At 33.4% G+C, this 21,263-nt stretch overlaps 1 protein-coding gene across 8 annotated transcripts in view; it reads right to left on the minus strand.

The window, feature by feature from the left end:
- Window positions 1-21,263, minus strand: part of LOC125075054 (mitogen-activated protein kinase-binding protein 1) — a 128,631-nt gene that overhangs the window by 84,618 nt on the left and 22,750 nt on the right. For all 8 annotated transcript variants that reach the window (XM_047686622.1, XM_047686613.1, XM_047686623.1 and 5 more), the window contains exon 2: window positions 15,033-15,594. In XM_047686622.1, coding sequence (XP_047542578.1) covers window positions 15,033-15,173 — 141 coding nt within the window. In that variant the 5' untranslated portion in view covers window positions 15,174-15,594. The remainder of the gene's footprint in view (window positions 1-15,032; window positions 15,595-21,263) is intronic.

Here is a 21,263-nt window from a genome sequence, read left to right on the forward strand (position 1 = left end):
GCCCTACCAGATCCAACTAGCGTGTCTAGTATCTGCCTAGTATTGCCATACAAATTAATACCTACCTAACATCATCCATAGGAAATATAACAGTTATACCTCCCACCCAACACTATGATAAATTAAAAATATAATTCATTGATGAAGTTATCAGAATACGACCTTGGGGACGACCTCACGTTCGCGAGGAACGTGGTGAATAACTCGCCATCTTCACACGTCACGGTCTGGTGGGTGTTGCCGTTGCGTGAACGCGGTCTACTTTTTACTTATTCTTGACTAGTTATTATTGTGATCTCGTCTGTTATTGAATATTTTAATAATGAGAGATTATGTGATATGTTAATTTACTAGGTTTGCGTGAAGTGAAAAATTATAACAAATCGATTAAAAATATATGTACTGTATAATAATAAAATATATGTAAATAGTTTTCTTTCGTTGAAATTATTTTAAAAATATCATTTTATAAGTAAAATATCTACAATATATTATATTTGTACTAAAAACATTTGTATTAAATGATTTTTCGATCTCAAAAAATCTTAAGCGAATTCCGCAACAGACGAGGTATCTATCTTTTCCAGATATATCAAATTATTTATTTTCATATTATAAACTATACATTAGTAGATACAATTCACTTAATTTTTTTTAAATATACTTGAAAAGAAATTTAAACGAAAGATATCACACTGAAGTATGAGCAAGTGATTCGGCAACATCCCACAACGACAAAAGAAGGGAACTATTGGTTTATATTTATAATGACAATTTATTAAATAATTACCTCTAAACATAGTAAACATACATATTATGTTAAGAGAGATACGCTCATTGACATACATCAATGATGACTGACATATACATAAAGATGCATCCAATATATCAACAAAGTCTTCTATTTAAATTAAGAATTGATTATTAGAAATTAACTTTGTGGCTGAGCTTTGTGCAAGCCCGCCTGGGTACCTAACCCCCCACTCATCAGATATATTAAACCGCCGAACATCAGTACTCAGAATTGTTGTGTTCCAGTTTGAAAGGTGAGTGAGCCAGTATAACTACAGGTACAAGGGACATAATATCTTATTTCCCAAGGTTATTGCCCGCTTACCTATATAATATAAAATAAAAATGAAAATCATCACGAGCATTTACACCACTGATCCTGAATATTTTTAACCTTCCCAAGTTCTTTAACAGGAAACGTCAAATGAAGTGTGGAGCCATAAAACGAATTGAGATAAGTGATCTTAGATCATAGCTATCTGGGGAAGACGCAGCGTGTGGGTGATAACGGCTTATATGTATGTTTGTAAATTTGCAGTGTTTCGAAAAGAACGATGACTCGACGCTACTTTTTGGAAACTTTTAGATAATTTTATTACACAACTGGTTTCCTCCCGTGTATATCTATTTAACGCAGACATTAACAAACGATTTACAACAATTTATTTTATTTTATTTTACTCTTTTTTGCACACCAAATATACATAATGATAAAAAAAAAAAAAAAAAAATATATATATAGTCTTTAAAACGAAGTTGGCCAGGCAAAAGGCGGTCTTATGGCTTATAAGCCATTTCTTCCAGACAACCTTTGGGTTAGAGGAATAATGTGTATGGAAGACGGCAATATGGTGGTGCAGTAAAAACTTACATAATGGAATAATAACAAATACAACTCAATAAATATAGCAGATACATAAATACAAAAAATACTAATAAATAAAATATAAAACAAATTATAGATATTTATAGATAAATCATATATACATACATATATCTATATAGTATATGTAATAAAAATTTAACTGTGAAATCAAACAAAATTTCAATGGCGCGTGAATAAATTCGGTAACTCTTTTCTGTGTCGCAGCGTTAAAAAAAGGGTTCCAATCCTCTTATAACCTGGGTTCCTTCAAACTAGGCGTAGGAATAGGCATATTGTGGCATGGCGAGGGCGACTAGTGCAATTCATCTCCCTGACTGTACTGGCCGTCTTCGCGTTTTGACTCCACTACCACTTACCATCAGGTGAAGTAGAACAAACGCCCAACCGGTGTACACATAGAAACTAACTAACTAATAAATAAATATAGAATTGTGAGATCAAAACAGGATCCAAATCAAAACAATACATGCAATATAGTCAGTGCCAGTCGAGTGCCAATAAATTGCCAATCGTGCCAATTATGAATTTCGCCGATTTAAATGTAATAAAACATATATAAAACCATCTAGGTGAGACCTTCAATTATTCACACGACATAACATCCATCATAAAATCAATTTATTATTACGGACAAACAGTATAAATTAATGATACTACGCGTTATATACGTGATGTCATACGATTTAGATATTCATAATAGCGATAAGTTGCATTACATAACGCGCCCAGAATGTACGGCGAGCAGTCGACTTTTATAATAAACTGGTAACTTCCTTTCGCGACACACATTAAAAAAAAACAACTGAATATGTGCACTACGCTGCTCCCGTTCCAGCATAAAAACACATATTAAGCACGTAAAATGAATGGTGCTTTTCTCGGATTCAACTAAACTAACAATATTTAACTAAAATCTTATTGTAACATTACACGTGTTTTAGTTATGTTAGGAGGGCATATCATTTCGGTAAAATCACGTAGTGCGAAAGATACATAAACGACGGTAAAAAATACCGAATGATCTGCCACTATACACTAAGCTTATGACAGTGACAGCTGTCATTTTCATATGGGAATATGTTAGATTCTAAGACGTAACGTTCGATCTCCATCGCACGTGACATTGGGGACGTGACGGTTACGGGTTCAAACCTGAACGAGTACTAGTGATTTTTTTTTATGAGTTTATAAATCAGAACGTACCCGACCCTGTAGGATGGTATCGTGGAAATATTATCACGGTACATCTGCATCGGAGTAGCGTGGTGAATTATGTTCTAGAACTTCTTCCCAGTCGAAGAGAACACCAATGACCGAGATAACATTTTTAATCATATTGAATTCAATCAAAATGTTAATACAACTTGTAAATTTTCACATTTAAATTGATTGGCGTTTAATTTAATTAGACAGATTAACAAAATCATAGCAAAACAAAACATCACGAAGGAAATCGAACCATTAATGCAATTATCGTGTTAACAATTCATCGAATGCGATCGATACTTCCGTGTACAACACACAGACGGAACTATATAAGGCAGTTAATGCATTACATTCCAGCGCTAGGTCTTATTATGGTGCCCAGGAAGCCACTCTGACGCCACCTTCGTTATACACGTTATCCTAACGCTGATTTAAATTTATACACCATACAGGAATTACTAGTTATAGCTTTGTTTTGATGGCTGCTTATATTTTACGTTTATAATTATATTTAATGTTTATATTCTTTATAGGTGCCCTAATCAATTGATTTCATTTTATCACGAATAAGTTTATAACACCGATCAACATTTCGCCCCGCCAATCCACATTGGAGCAGCGTGGTAGTACAGGATCCTAACCATATCAACTGGAAGAGGTTTCAGCCCAGCAATAGACCTAATCAATTGAGTAAATAAGTTCAGAGCCCTTAAAAACAGTGCTCACCTCCCTCACCGTATTGTTCTTTTTTCATTGTTTTTTTTTTTATGATATAAGTAGGGCAAAGTGCCTATTTGTAAGGCCCTAAACAAGTAGAAACTAAGATGTTATGTCCCTTGTGTCTGTTACACTGTCTCACTCACCCTTCAAACCGGAACACAACAATTCTGAGTACTACTGTTTGGCGATAGAATATGTGATGAATGGGTGGCACCTACCCAGACGGGCTTGCACAAAGCATTTTAAAGAAACAGTTAAACTAAATAATTAAATACCTAAAGTATCTCTAAGCTTGCATCGCTATACTGTCAAGTCATTGAAGCTTCAAGGTTGACAGTTAATTGCATTTATTAAACATTAAAACGAATGCATTACAAACTTATCATATAGATTCGCAAATGTAAGACAAGGTCACGAATATTAATACTATCTTCACAAAGTTTCATCAATCGATTCATACATAATCGTATACGCGACCTTAACGACACCAAAACTTCTGCCTACTGAGCCATTAAGCCCACATCGAGGAATGTCCCCACAATATTAATATTATATATTTAGCGACCGTCAAACATCTAATACGAGAAAATAACACAAACGGACGAATCAAAATATATTACAAAGAACATAAAAATTGATAAGAATCGTAATTAGAAAAAGAACACAAGATTATAGCGTTATCTAAAAGTCTTCCCATGACTATAATTATATACGTTTTGTTACGTCTTAAGTTCACAAATAAGCTGTATATATATAACTAGGTGAATCATGCGTCTTTAGCCGCACGAAATTTATAAAACTTCACCTAAGTATAGCACACAAACTGTCACCCCAATTTTAACCACTCGAGTTAAATAAATAGTATCTTTCCTCGGGACTCAAACGATCTCCACACCAAATTTCATCAAAATCGGTACATCGGTTTAAGCGTGAAGAGGTTACTTTCGCATTTATAATATTGCAGAAGGACTAGAGATAAAAACGAACCATACAGACTTATAATATCATACGATTTACTGTATAATACACTAAAAACAGTAAGGTATCGATCGATATATATTTATATTTATTTATAACACAAGACTTTTCTACTTAACTACTTATATCTACTTTGATTTCACATCCAATATTATTTAAACGAATGAATACAATAGATTACTTAGAACAACCAATAATGTATAGTCATCTATGATGTCATATCAATTCAAGGTCAAATTTGTTTATTTATTTTTACTCTATAAAAGGCTACATATAGGTGTATATATTTATACATATCTAAATAATATTATCTAATACGACTGAAATTAACAATACTACAAAGACATAATTTCAATTCCATCAATTGCAAAATACCTGCAGGTTCTTTTAATTTTTTTTTTTTTTAAAGTCGTGTACAGGACTAAAATTATTATAATATATATTTAAACAGACTATTATAAGCATTATAAAATCGTTATGTTACGGGATAAAATTAAACTACCGTCGGTTCGGAACATAGAATCTTTCGAGAAGAATCATAAGGAACATATTATATTATTTACTATCAAATTTACATTGACTTGTGTGAAAATCAATGAATACGAACTCCACAATTCACACGACTTGACAAAAAATCATATTTACAGGACTTATGTATATGTGACTGTCATGTATATACATATGTACGTGTGTATGTATGAGTTTCTTTATACCACCACAACTTTTAAATTCCTTAACAGTTTTGGATGTATAGGGTATCGTTAACATAGTAACACCATTCGGAGCGATACAGACTATAAATTAACTTTATAAACCATTCACTCATTCATATCAGTCGTGTTGATTTTGAAACATTATATTGTGTATCAAGTCTTATCAAATTAGCAAAAGATTTAAACGTATTATTTACGCAGTTAAAAATAAATACACTATGCAGTATTTTATAAAAAAAACGTCGTACATAAGATAAAGTACACAAACGACACAATAAAAAACCAGTTTCATTCGACTACGTCTATTTAACGTCATCGTTACACCACAATAATAAATATTATGTACTGAATCTACTGAATACCAACCAATACAAATCATTATCACATTAGTACAAAAAAAATAATTAAAAATACAAAAGTGTCGTATTAAATTGTATATATTTTAAATTGATTCGAATACGTTACGACATAAAAATCAAATTTGTTTTTTTATTTATCGATACGAATACCCTGGCTTGTTTCGCCATCGACGGAAGCGCTGGCGAACTTCTTTTTTCTTCGCGAACATAAGCGCAGACGTTAATTAAAACATACTAAAGTGAATTCGAAAACTATAATTACGTTGTGAAAGTATATTATTTCATCGAATAGAGAAAGACATTTAAAACTTTTACCTGGTAGGGTTTTGTGCAATCCCACCTGAGTAGGTACCACCCGAATACCACATACTTAACTAGTATAACTGCAGGCTCAAGGGACATAACATCTTAGTTCCCAAGATTTGTCCATTGGTGTTGTGACCTCTTATCATCTAGGATGACCAGCTTGATCGTCCGCCTTAAAAATTTATAAGAAAATGAGATGTTTGCTATATATAAATGGAGCAGTTTTTTTTTTATTTATTTCACGTGGATAATTTCCTTTTTTGACATTAGCATTGTAACTCCGTAACATTCTTGTCTATAACAATATAATAAATGCGAAAGTAACTCTGTCTGTTTGTCTGTTACACTGTTAAACCATTGAACATAATTTAATAAAATTTGTTACGAAATAAGCTTTAACGCCAACGAAAGAAGGCTACTTTTATATACCTATAAAACCTACGACGAGACATATATTGACCCTATTTAGATATAAACCTGAACGTCTATATTTTCGTCATCAAATCGATAAACATGCCGTTTATATACGACTCGTAGCGACGAGTCGTTCGTAAAATCGTCCCTATAAAAAACCCTTCGTAAGTTACGTGAAGACACACGTACGTGACGTACGGGAACGGCTGTAACGGCTCGTTACTCGTAACTCAAAAACTTTCAATTACTTTTCGTTAAACATTTTTAATTTAATATAAAAAACTTGAATATAGTACTTATTCAAATATTCTTTAATGGTCTCAAACGATAATTTAAGCAAAATACGAGATAATTATCTTGCTGTAAAACACCAACTACTGAACTATCTCAGTATCATTACATATATACATGTACATACATACAAACGCGGCCTCTTTATATGTGTAATTATTTGCAAATGGTATCATAATTTACTTGAACTATACGTCGCTTCAAAATCATAATCTCTTGATGAACTAACTTCACGAAAACATTAATTAAGACTCTATTGCTATGGTCTTAAATACATTAATCGTTAAATATTAGATAAACTATTTTTTATGATAAGATTCGAACTGATTTAATTTCTATTTCAGACTATACAGTTAGATTTTTTAACAACCAATATAGATAATTATGAAAAATTCGTTGTACAATACGGGGTCACTGAACCGAGAGAATTTTAAAGAGTTTTTCGTTATGATTTATATATGGAATGATTTAATGTATGTCAGATTTGTACACAATTTTAAAAACATTTATTTCGATTCGGTACAAAATTAAAATAAACCTTATGGCGCTAGATTTAAAGATTATATTAAGATAATCAAAGTGTAATTGTAAAGCCCTAAACGATTCAGTAAACTAACATAGTTGTTAAAGTACGATTACGTGTAAATAAGCACGGATGATTTTTATTCCTTTTTCTCACAGTCCTATTAAAAACTGACTCCGATCCTCTTAAACAGATTCTGGATTAACAGGAGTACCGCTTAAAGTTTATAACTCAAAAAGAGATATGAGTGTCAGAAAAATCACTAATCAACCCGACCTGGGTAGGTATTTAGTACCTCATCATCTACAGCCGTACACGAAAGCCACTACACCTATGAGGCAGCTTAGTATAAAAGTAGTTTATTACATTATAGAAGCGAGATCAACCAATTTTCTATTTTAACCCAAAAATCTAAACTTTGGCAAACACTTATGTTAAATGGCGAATTAACGCTGTATATATTTTCATATAATATGACCTTAAGAACCGAACCGAAAACAAAAAGATCACAGATCACATTATCAACTTAACCCTAACGAACTTTTAAAACGACCGGAGATAAAACATTTCATTCTCGTTGTATCAAAATTCCATAAGATTCATAAAACGCACAAAATTTCAAACCATTTCGAACGTTCCCACTAAACACTGCGGAACACAGCACAGAACACAGACACAAACAGCACAGAACGTAAACGTATTCCAAAGACTAATCGTAAAAGAGAAATCTTTTAATTATAAACGAAACGTCTATCGCTCGCGACGGGAGCGGCGACACTGAATAAGTGAATATAACACCGGTAGACGGTGAATAGACTCAGGGTTGCCATTCGCGATTAAAACTATTTAACGATTAAACATTTAATTTAAATAGTATATTATACAAAACATAAAAATTAAAAGAGACAAAAGTAGGATACTACAAAGTTTTATCAAAACATTAGCTGCGGCTTTACCCGCGCCGAGTTAATAAAACACAAACTTCCAACCCCCATTTTATCCCCTTAGGGGTGGAGTTTCGTACTTAGCGGATGTCTACACCCTATAAATTCCAGGTTTGTAGGTTTCGTGATTAATCTGTAAGAGGTATTTCGCTTTTTTATATACATATATATATTTAAACATCTGTCTCACTATAGAAATACATTCTCGTAAATATTGAGATAAAAATTAAATCATATTTTATATGTAAATAAATAATAATATTATATATTATACATAGTAAACGAACGCCTTAATAAACTTTACGACACCAGCGTCCTTATCAACGGATGCTGGCATATTAAGAGATTATTATTATATTAAATATGTTTCTGAATTTTCAAGTAACAGCGGTTCTGAATAAGAGAACAAGGATCGGATATAGGGGTTCCTTCTGGGCTAGCAATCGCATCTCCCTTTATCAGCAACAGCCCTTAAGTTGCGGGTATCAACAATTTTATTTTTTTTAATTTACATCCACTGGCTGGCGTTTTATATTTTTAGTGAACATCAGCAGACTACTTCTGCTAGTTTACCACTGACTAACAACTTAAACAACACAGCGAGAAACCGCTGCAATTATAAAGCATACTATTATCAGTACAGAACACATTAAACGAGTAACTTCTTAATGTTTAATTTAAATTGTAAACTGAACAATCTTCTGTTAATTGTACAATGTTAATAAATAAAAGATACCCTTTTTTAAATTTATTTCTAACAGTGGAGGAGAGTTAAACATGACGGCTAATACTATTTGACATAATACTACTGACACCCGCAGATTCACCCGGGTTAAGAAAGGATTACATAGCTGTTTCATGAAACGCAAACTTTTGTTTTTTTATTTTATGTATCGCTCGAGACTCTGAGATAAGTGTATAACGTTTTTTGGTTGGTGTATCTCCCGTAGTCCATATAAAAAACCACCCTCAAATAATAAATATTGTTTTTTTACACTTGTAAAAATTAATCAAAAAATAGTTAAAAAATATTAAATATAGACCTCATTGATATATATTTTTTCGCGTTGGATTAATTTAAATACATGTCATAGTTTTCTCATCTCCCTTATGAGTGAAAGCAGAGATTTAAAATCACGAGTACAAGTACTTTGAGTGAAGAAGTAATATTTATCAGATTAAACTATGTCCAAAGACGTCAGTGCAATTTCCTTATAGTAAGTCTGCTAGACCCTTTGTCATAATATTGTTTCGACGTTGTCGTAGCTTGCGTGTTAGGTGCTTAATTTGTGTTTATAATTCATCGTGCTCGGCGGTGAAGGAAAACATCGTGAGGAAACCTGCAAGTGTCTAATTTCAACGAAATTCTGCCTCATGTGTATTCCACCAACACGCATTGGAGCAGCATGGTGGAATATGCTCCAAACCTTCTCCTCAAGGGAGAGGAGGCCTTAGCCCAGCAGTGAGCAGTGGGAAATTTACAGGCTGCTAATGTTGTCGTAGCATAAAAATAATATATATTTTTATCTCGCTGGAAAAACGCTGCGTTTACTGCACTACACTAACCTTGCCAATCTATATCGTAGAACCTTCCTAAATAAACCGTGACTCGTATTGACACGTTCAAACACAGATTACAATACTTTAATCAAGTACATGCTTACTTACTTCTGAATCAAAGATGCAATTAAAATTAATTTAACCATCGCTCCGTAACATAGATCATATCGAGAAGAACTGACAAAAAAACTCAGCAGATATTATTTCCAATTAAATTATTACATATCCTGTTTTAATATCAACGAACTTTTACATCATATATATATTTTATAGCATAATATGCCTTATATATAATATCTTTAGGATTCTATTTGGCAAAGCTATTATTTTCGGAATTACATTATATAAGTGACCACTTGGTCAAAGCGGAGACGGAAACTTGAAGCTGTTCAAGTTATTCGTTTCTTTTTTACTATATATTATTTTTGGCAAACGGATAGGCTCATCTGTTGGAAAGTGACTACCACCACCCATGGGCAATGGTAATATCGGAAGGCCTGTAGATACATTGCCAGCGTTTAAGCCATAACTAGGTTCTCGAAGGTTCCCAAGTTGTATCCATGTGACACAATGTTATGTGGATGATAATGTTTTCCATGATTTATATATATATATATATATACTAGTGGGTCGCCCGGTGGGTGGGTTTTCGAAACTCCAAAACCTTTGTTTTGATTTAATTTCACTGTAAGCTGCAAGTCACTCATCCACATTTTGCGCCAAAATTATGAAACATTATATAAATGTCCAACAGTATACATTAGTTAAGTTAGAATTGGAGTTTGTCGATAACAATTTACTTAAATTTTGTTTAAGTTTTTAATTTTTTTCTTATAGGTACTCTAAACGGCCAGTGACATTATTCCGCTCCCTAAAATAAATTATTTTTTAAATTGTAACGATTTAATGAATGGCAATCAAGAATCTCCTTTATCTTTTTCCACATCTACGGCTGAAGCTCTTCAAAATTAGATCATAACCTTGAATCATGATCATAAATTATTGTAATCCTTTGATATTATTGTGGTGTACGATTATTGAATCAATTAATACAGTGATTTGACGATATTAAATATGTTTTATTTTGTGGATATTTCCTTTTCACGCCCACATAATCTCATAATCAAATCATAATAAGATATATATATATACAAAAATTGCGTTTTAATAGGAAAATAACATACATTTTTCCTTATGAAATATTTCGTAAGAATTTGTACATAAAACAGGTAACAGGTAGGAAATAATACATATGTATTATATATGTTATAATATTCATACAATGAACGAAAGCCTTCATTTATGTGCCATCATCCTCATCTAAACATGACCTAGATATTAAGAAGTTCCCAAATGCCTACACACAGTTACTAGTTGTCGCCCGCGTGTTTACTTACATTTAAGAGCTTCATACCTATTTCATCAAATTCACTACAGTGGCTTGGCCGTGAAACATTAACAGAATTACTTTCGAATTTATGATATTAGTATAGATAATATAAATATTTAATTACATTAAATAATATTTAAAAACAAAATTAAATAACTATTTTAATTAAACTAGCAACCCTAGGCTGTAACGGTTGTGTAAGAGCTTATTAGAAATGGCATCGAATATTTAGTGCAAGAACGAATGTAGCCTAAAGTCACACACATTCTGCAATGCGTTCCAAATTTTTCTTAAAATCATTGATTTATTATCTATACGCTCTAATCACATATAACTAAGGGCTTATCAATACACCACATAGTAATCTATATTAATAATTTCGTGCAGGTCTACGATAGAACCGATCGAAACCTATCCATAATTATAGATCGTTAATCGTTAAGAAATTAAATCCATGAAGTTCAAGGGGCGGCCATGTTTGACGTTAACGGGTGCGTTCAGAAAGTGCGTTCCACATAACAAAAGTCAGTATTGTAGTATATTTATATTTGTTTAGTTTTATTTATTTTACCCGAGCAAAGCCAAGTTTCTATCTAGTAGTTTGGTGTAACTACAGGCACGAAAATCATAGTATTCAAGGTTTGTGGAGCATTACCAATGTACCGATGGTTATATCTTACTGTACCAACTGCTTCCCTGGTCCCAAGGGTTCAGGACCGAAGCATGCTTTCTTATAGCTCGCCAGCCTGTATAGCGTTGATATGAATTATTTATCAAGCTACAGTCTACTACCATTAAAGGCAGTTTTTATTGGAAATGTTTCTAAACGTAAAGTTTATCTGACATTCATGACAGATGTCAAAGATATGCTTTTCCTTCCATCCATTGCAACAGAAATCATATTTATTGGTTTCTTTTATCCACTTAAATACAATATATTGATATTATAGTCCAATATTTTGCCAATAAACGTGTTTAATAAAGAAAAATCTGACAGATAAATCTTAATAATAAATATTTAATTCTATTTTATACGTCTTCATTAAAGAACCAAAACATACTTGATTCAAGTAGAATATTGCAAACAATTTTGACCTTTTTACAGAATTATATCAAATAATACACCGGTTCGGAATTCAGATTCCACCAGGACAAACCGGTAAGATATTGAATAGTTATCTGCATCATTTCAATAAAAACAAATAAGACTACTCTTAATACGAATCATAGGATTCAAAAATGTATTTCATACACTCGAACGAACATATTGCATTTCTAAAATTCTCTGTTCTATGGACATATTATATCAAAAGTTAAATGACGGACAAACGGTGTTTTGTTCCGTTTTCTGTGTATTGTTTTAAGTTTTGACGTCTGGCGCTTTAATCGCTGCATTCCCGTGTAACCTCGCTGGATTTCAGGTGCCCATTCAGCGTAGGCTCATTCTCACTGGATTCTAATATTATATATACAAAAGTAACCCTTTCTGTCTGATTTTCTCTTACGATTTAAAGCTTATTCTTATTCGACGAGATTTTCATTCGACATATGCAAGTTACCTCACGATGTTTTCCACCTCTTCCTCCTAAGAAATAAGCGTATAAGAAAAAATCCATATGCTTGGCACGAAAATTCAGCGTTGTTTGCCCGGGTTTCAACGCGTAATTTTCAATTGACAATCACGCATTAAAACCAATGGTATCTTGACACTTACAATAACCATACATTATATTCATATGAATGCAAGCTATGAACTGTGGGTGGAACACGTTAACTAATGAATTATAACTAATCGAAGCAATGTGACCTTCAGTTACGTAACTACAGAAACGATTGCATGTGTATGTATATACTATTGTTACGTTAACTAAATGTCGTATGCACGTCTGGTGCAGATCTGAGTGCAAAACTATTGTCGCAAATCCCAACCGAGTCTTCCTCAAAACAATATATTTGATGATGATGTCGTCACATTTGCCAATCTCATGGGAGACATGCCAAATACGCAGGACATATTATAGTACACATATTTGTGTGTGTGTGTGCATAGACACAGGTGCATTCTCTGTTTCGATACTCTCATAATCCGATGGGAAAGAGAGGAGATCAACGGCTTTTCATGATTTCCCAGGCACCGGAGTTTACACACATCCAGACCTCGGACTATTGACCTGGTGTTTGAAGCCTGTGATCCGGGATCTGTGGCTTTGTACATATTATCACCCAAGGTGGATTTGTTTTGTTGCAACCTTAGTGAGCTTACAAGGATTACCACCTGGAATATACCTTATATAACGTAGAGACATATTTTAAATATTATTATTAAACGTGCTGTAATATCGAATTAGGACAACCATGTCCTGTAATGATATGTATACCGTTTTGTATTATGAATAAATAATTAAAAAAAAAAAAAATGTTTAGTTAATATACCATCGAGACAGCCAAACAAAACAATGTATGTAATTGTCTCAATAATGGGTAAGACCTCTCAAATTAACAAACAGGGTACAAGCTATTGGTGCGATGTGTCAGATAATACGACACATGCAGGTTTTCTCACGATGTTTTCCGCCACAACCGACCACGAGATTAATTAGAAACACACATTAAGCGTATCAAAAATCAACGGCGCATGTCCAAGATTTGAACTCGCGAATTTAACGTGTTCAACATTATTTCGAAAGTTTGAAAATTGGTTCATATCGATCGTAGTGAAGACATTCAAACGGACTAAGAAAGGAAGCACTTTAAAATATTGCTTTGATATGCGAACTGGCACATTTATGTACCACCTGATGGTAGGTGACATTGACATGATACAGTAAGATAGAACTAGGAGCCCTTATTTGGCGAAATAATCTGTGGCCTCTCGGCACAAATAAAAGCCAAAACAAAAAGATCTCTTATGACGTCAATGTGCCAGCAGCCCTGTGAACTAACGTACGATACTGTCTCTAATATGACTGTACTAGGACTGACCTAATGAGCCTTCAAACTGGGGGATTCTTGTTACCTATAAACATCGTGAACCGAAATCTCATCCAAATCTTATAAGTGTTACTGGTCAATTTTTGTATACAATGTGGATATAAAGGGTCAGGGCTCAGGGTTACAGAAAATCACATTAAAGGATATCCAGCGGGCAGAAATCAGTTTATCTCATAAAGTAAGATAAACAAATCACATTATATAACGTCGCTAAGATTCACGACGGCAAAAGAAAACACTTTAAACGACCACTCCATAACATGAAGAGCACTTTAACACCACATCAGACGCCCTGAGATTTCCAAGAGCCATTATGACATAATACCATATCATCTGACGGCTATGAAAAAAACATTTTTAACCGGCCACAGCGTTAAATAAGTATTTATGGGTTGATTATGTTCGTATCTATAGCCTAATGTCTAGTCTCGAAATCTATTTATAATCTAAATAAATCGCTATACCGATGTTTATGACGTCATCATCATGACAATTATGTCAAACATCTTTCCTAAAATATTTGATTTATATTTTGTAAAAAGTAAATAGATAACAAATTATAGCTTAATGTTGTCTTAGATTTTCGCGATTATTACACATTGAAATAAAACTAGTTTTTAACGGATTTAATCGCGTATATTAATTATTTTATTTTAACATCCCGACGTTTCGAGCACTTTGCAGTGTTCGTGGTCACGGGCACTGCAAAGTTTTATTTCAAATTATAGCTTATTCAACAAATAAGCTTTGACATTTATTTTAAACGATATCATTGGTCGAGAAATATAAAATCAAATATATGTGAATATTTAAATATTAATAATTATGAATATTTATCAAGAGCATGAGATATGTTTACATCCACTCCTTCGTTGATAATAAAAGGCTATATAAGTCTCTGAAATATTTAACAAAAGCCTTGTAAATTATGAGAAAAAAAAAAACAAAAAAAAACTTACCCGGTCCGATATAGCTTCTTCCATTTTCCCGCGCTTCAAACCGGGCGCGCGTATAACATTCACCGCTGGCGCCACGACGGCAGGCGGCGGAACGTTACCGCCAACGCCCGCCGCACCAACCGGTATAAAACCGGCCTCCATTCTAAGCAAACATTGCCACTCAACGATAGATGGAGCTGTACACTAATTAATGATTAAATCAATTCCACATCGCGGATATATAACACCCGATTTTTTTTTTAATCTAACTCTTTTTCACTTGTAAAAGCACATCAATTTATTGTATGGACGTATATTAATGTTCAAGTCACTAGCCATTTTAAAGGAACTGTTTTTATAGAGCGTTTCGTTTGAGCGTATTAGGAACGGAATAATTTAATTTTTTTTTGACACGATTATCACTTATTAAGCACTACGGACGATTACGCACAAAACAATTTTATAGATCGAAAACACTGTCACAACACCGAGAACACGTTCACACGACGACGGGTCGCGGCGATCTGTCTACAACACAATGCCGGCCGAGCCACCTAACGTTTTCCCTTTCTCGCCTTACTACCTGGAAAAGAGACAGGTATATTATTATAAAAATTTACATGTGAATGATACAGGTTCGGGGAGCATCGTAAATTTCGTACAATCAAAGATCAAGGTTCTGAATGGATGTCATCAATGCCTACTTAAGATAATAGATTAATGTACAAATATGTGATGCCCATGATCCATATTTTATTATGGAAATATTACGAAATAACATTCTTTCGCAAATTTTATTATTATAAAGATTTATCAGTACAGTCAAATATGTCGAAAAAGGGGTGTTAACCTTGAGGTTTTTGGCACTTTAAGAAATATTTACACAGACCTTGGGAACTAAGTCATGTCCCTTGTGCTTATACACTGGCCTCAAAAACCTTTCTAGACGGAACACGACAATACTAAGTAATGTTTAGTGGTACATTGTCAGATAAGTGCGTGGTACCAACCAAGACGGTCTTACTCAAAACCACCAATTCATTTTCAAAACTCAAAGTCTCATAGAATTCCTTACTTATATCAAAGATTACATTTCCCGCCTCTAACTTCAGTCAGCTTTTTTTTTTTAATCAATTAATACTATTGCATATAGAAAAGAAAATAAATTAAGAAAACTTTATAATACATCAAATATAATAAGTAACCGTTCAGTCATCAAAAGGTATCATGCACGAAGCATTCGTACATAGTCGTACTTTAAAGTTATCCTACGTGACTTTTGCGAAATAATCGGATTGTTGAAACTAAACTAAAAATCGTCAACAAAAATACTGTTAGAGTTATTAAAGTTAATATATATATTTTTTTAAAGTATACAATAAAATTAAAACTACAACTGAGATGACAAATATTCTTTCATTTTGTTCATTTTTTTTAAAGTACAGTTAACCGGTAACCTAAAGCTTTAATGTTAATAGACAAACAAAATGATTGAGAAGTAGAATCATTATAAACGTACATTCATTTCTGTACCCAAAGCCATGCACATTTCTCTAAGGTATTAATTACAAAACATTAATCAAACGAAAAAAACAAACATTAACTGTACACATACATATGGGATTTAAAAGACCTTATAAAGTCCGATCCAAGCACGACCTTTGTTATATAACATAAATTTAAAAAAAAAAGATAGATATGACATTGCTTACGTCACAATCAGATTTCTTCATAATCATAATTGCACATGATATCTAAAGGTGTGGTTTCGTTTTAAAATTTGACAATTACTGTTAAGCATAAAATTATGCAAAAACCAAATAATTATAAATATGTCTTATCGGAGCCGGTTACGGATACATTTTTATTTCGGATATCCGATATTTTCGGTTACGGTTCCTCCATAACATGCCCGCTATTTACACATAGATAACATAAAAAAGTCTGTTTAATTATTTTATCTTAGGGGCCATTCATTTATTACGTAAGACTATTTTCGCTAGTTTTTTAACACCCCCCCCCCCTATTATAAGAAAAAATAAGGATAGGCCGACCCCCTCCCCCCTGTTTAATATTTATTACGTAAGAATCTAAAGGAAGAAATGAATACACGTTTGGTTTATTTTAATGTTTATTTTTCAAAGAATAAATTTTTTGTAATATTTATTTGTAATTTTAAAGGTACTAATAGTCTTTACTTTTTGGCCTCGCTTGTTTCCATGGAAATGGAAATATTGTTCTAAAGAGAGCCCCCTTCCCCCATTAAATCGTCTTAGGTAATAAATGAATGGCCCTTCATTTATTACCTAAGACCCTACCCTTACAGACACGATATACATATACCCTCGACAACTTAAGTTACGGAAACCAATCGACATCACAGTAGTTGCCAATATTCCTTCTTCAGATACCCAGCATAAAAACTCAACTCTCCGATACAAATTCCAAACTTGGAACGGTCGTATCGCCAAAGTTCGAAACAATCTTCTAGCAACGCGATTGATTTTAAAGAAAATACTTTAAAACAAAGGCCATATAACGAATGATAAAAACAATAAAAAGAATTTCCTATCCGAAATAATTTTATAAATGGTTTGTTGTTTGTTTGTAACAAAACAAAATCGTCATTACTTAATCGATCATGGCAATTTGCATAAACGTAGTGAGGGATACAGAAAAACACAGGTACACACTTGACCCCACCCCCTGCCCTTCCCACGCGAAGCCTCGAGGGGAAACGAGGCGATACTAATATTATAAATACGGTTTAAGCTCTATCTGTCTGTTGCTCTCTGTCAAACCAATAAATCGAATAAATTGAAATCTGTTAAGAATCTAGCTTGAACCCCTATGTATAATAGGCCATTTTTTATCTTATACCAACGATCAACACCTCAAACGCAAAAGAAGCCGTGGGCGACAGTGATACAGTTTTTCGAAAAAGGTTTTCAATAAACATTACTGCGAAACTAACTCAGAGAGTATAAAAATACATTCCGCCGTTAACGGACCCTCTACCACAATATTATGAAATTTTAAGATATTCAAAATGAAATCAAATATTGATTATTTAAAACGATCTTAATTTATGTAACGAACCATTAAAGTAATTGCAATTCACATATGTACCTTTTTTGCCTCATAGACAATCTCAATCGTAGACAAAACGAATTGTTTCTCGAGTTTAGTACGTATTTAATTATGACGACGAATGTTCGATTTTAAAGTCTATATCCATAGAGTCTAATTTTAAACTGACAATATATTAGATCTATGTTAGGTTTCAAAAGCATATATCTAGGCATAATTAAATGCTGAAACAACAATCACCTATTTGAAGTCAACATAAATCGTACGACTTGTATCAAACATAGACGACATTGCAACAAATACTTATTTAACGACGTATCAATATATTACACAAATATGCTATGAGATGTGCACGAACACTTTATTTTTTATTTAAAAAAGTTAGAGTGACATATGTTCCTTAGAATGATAATTGGTCATCATCGTCTCTAGACATAGGAGATGTAAGAAAAATTTACCCTGAACATTGCCAATATGTATCCAATCTTGGGAACCAAGTCACTCACCCGTCAGGTCATAACACAGCAATACTAACGATAAGAATTTTCGTTTAGCTTGGCACATATGTGTAAAATTTCATGACAATCCGTCGAAACAGAGCCGAAGTCTCAATCTCAAAAATACAGAACGACATACTTTGTTCAATGTAGGCTTTTACGAGCGCTTTTCAATCGGTAATTTTCATCAAATAAATCGTCAACTACCGTGATATCGGAATGTAGAATCTTCAAGAGCCAAAAAACACAGAAGTTACTCGTTTCGAGCATTTGAAATACAAAGTTATGTCAATTAAATACAATTATATATTTCTAAGAGCCGAGAGGCACAGTCGTGAGAACGCGTGCATCTTAGCCGATGATTTCGGGTTCAAACCCAGGCACCACCACCACTGAATTTTCATGTGCTTAATTTGTATTCATAATTCATCTCGTGCTCGGCGGTGAAGGAAAACATCGTGAGGAAACCTGCATGTGTCTAATTTCAACGAAATTCTGCCACATGTGTATTCCGCCAACCCGCATTGGAGCAGCGTGGTGGAATATGCTCCAAATCTTCTCCTCAAAGGGAGAGGAGGCCTTTATCCCAGCAGTGGGAAAATTTACAGGCTGCTGATGCTAATGATATATTTCTATAGTAATATTATAATCAGATTTTTTTTCGTTTGGATGTTGTAATTACTGTAACTAGGGAACCAATTCTACAAAAATATTTTAAATATAAGACATAATAATAATTGTCTCATAATATTTTCTTTATCATTAAATTGCACCCTTGCGAGGCCGGGCGCGTTCCGAGTTACATATGATCTTCTATACATACTCCTATTATTATCATACAACGTATACAACCGTTAGTGAACAATGAGTAATCGAAGGCGGGGCTAAGAACTAGTGTAGCAGAAAATAATGAAATTGTGGATTATTCAAATTAAAATCTGAAACAAACGACTTCAGACCGTCACGACAAATCGATTTGTAACCACTAGTGCGTATCGAGAGAAAATACTGTGCCTCTCTTGTTACGGACTGAGTATTCGATATTGTATTAATTATTAATTAATAAAGTTAATATCAATTATTATGCGAGTATGTAGAGGACATATTTTTTTTATCAATACGACCAGAAACACAATTTTTTACCTTATCAAGTTACAATTTATAGTATTTGCTTTCATGAAACAATAATAATATTATTTATCGTATAAAACAAATGCTACGAATGATTGTGACAACCATTTACTATAACGTCGCTCATTTTCCCAACTAGCATTTTTATAGCATAGATAGCGACGTAAAAATAAAAAAATCCTTATATCGCTAAAGAGCCCCAACCTCGGGAACTGAGATGACCCTTGTGACTGTAATTACACTGACTTACTCACCCTTCAATTCGGAAAACAACAATACTAAGTATGACTGCTTAGCGGTAGAATATATGATGAGTGGGCGGTACCTACCCAGACGGGCTGGCACAAAGCTCTAAACAGCAAGTTTTCCTATATTAAATAATAATACGAAGATACACAATACAATATCGCTAAGTAGGAATCCCTTTCAGACGACTTTCACATTCTATAAAGAAAAGTTTATAGTGTATTCAAGAGTAAATATAAAGGACACATTATGTTGGGAATTGAAAGGCTTCCGAGAAAAAGCCTCAAAACTACATATCCAGTCCGCTCGAAGAACGACTTAACAAATTTAAAAAATAACAGTAACAGTAGTTTAACAAATTGTTATATTACATATATCTTTATTTCCATTAACAAAAGACTTATTGCGCTAGTAAATGACTTATCTTTTGTTAGCAAAACTTACATACTCGTTCGACACGTGAATCATTACCTATAACAAACACGTGTAACCATTGGATTTGTTAGGATGACGTCTTAATATTTTATGCCGACATGATCCAATGGTTAGCACACGTGCATCTTAACCGAAGATTGCAAATCAATTCATGTGCTTGAATTGCGTTTATACTTTATGTAATGTTCAGTGAAGGTAATCGTCAAGGGGTAACCATGTGTCGTGTCGTGTGAAAAATTTGCCAAATCTACGTTCAGCAATAGGAATTAGCTCAAAACCTCCTCCTCAAACGAAAGTCTTCACCAAGCAGATAGACAATTAGAGTCAAGCAACAAGCTTTACTTTTGGTTACCCATACTTAAAATTATTTATATTAAAAACTCAGACTGGTAACTGAGATGGACCAGGGCGGTCGGACCAGTTAGAACGTGTGCATCTTAACCCATCAAAGCAAGGCAAGCACGACTGAATTTCCATATCCTTAATTTCTGTTTATGATTCATCTCGTGTTCGACGGTTAAGGAAAACATCGCGCGGAAGCCTGCATGTGTCTAGTTTCAATGGAAGTATAATTAGCTCCAAATCTTCTCCTCAGAGCGACAAGGGTTCCCAGCTCAGCAGTGCTACATTTACGGGCTGAACTTTACTTGTTCACTAGTAATGGTTTACCATTAAAAGAAGAACAGAAATTTTTTGCTAGTCTATTAAATATATATAGCCAGATACAAAAAGAGAATTAATAAAAACCTTTTCTGTTGTAATTATCAGCGTGGAAAAGATTGTATAAGATCAATTTGAAAGATAACGTATCTCTGTCCATTCGATCAGTACTTACTTTCTCTTTCGACAAACA

Source organism: Vanessa atalanta, chromosome 29 (assembly GCF_905147765.1).
Source record: "Vanessa atalanta chromosome 29, ilVanAtal1.2, whole genome shotgun sequence".
Lineage (NCBI taxonomy): Eukaryota > Metazoa > Arthropoda > Insecta > Lepidoptera > Nymphalidae > Vanessa > Vanessa atalanta.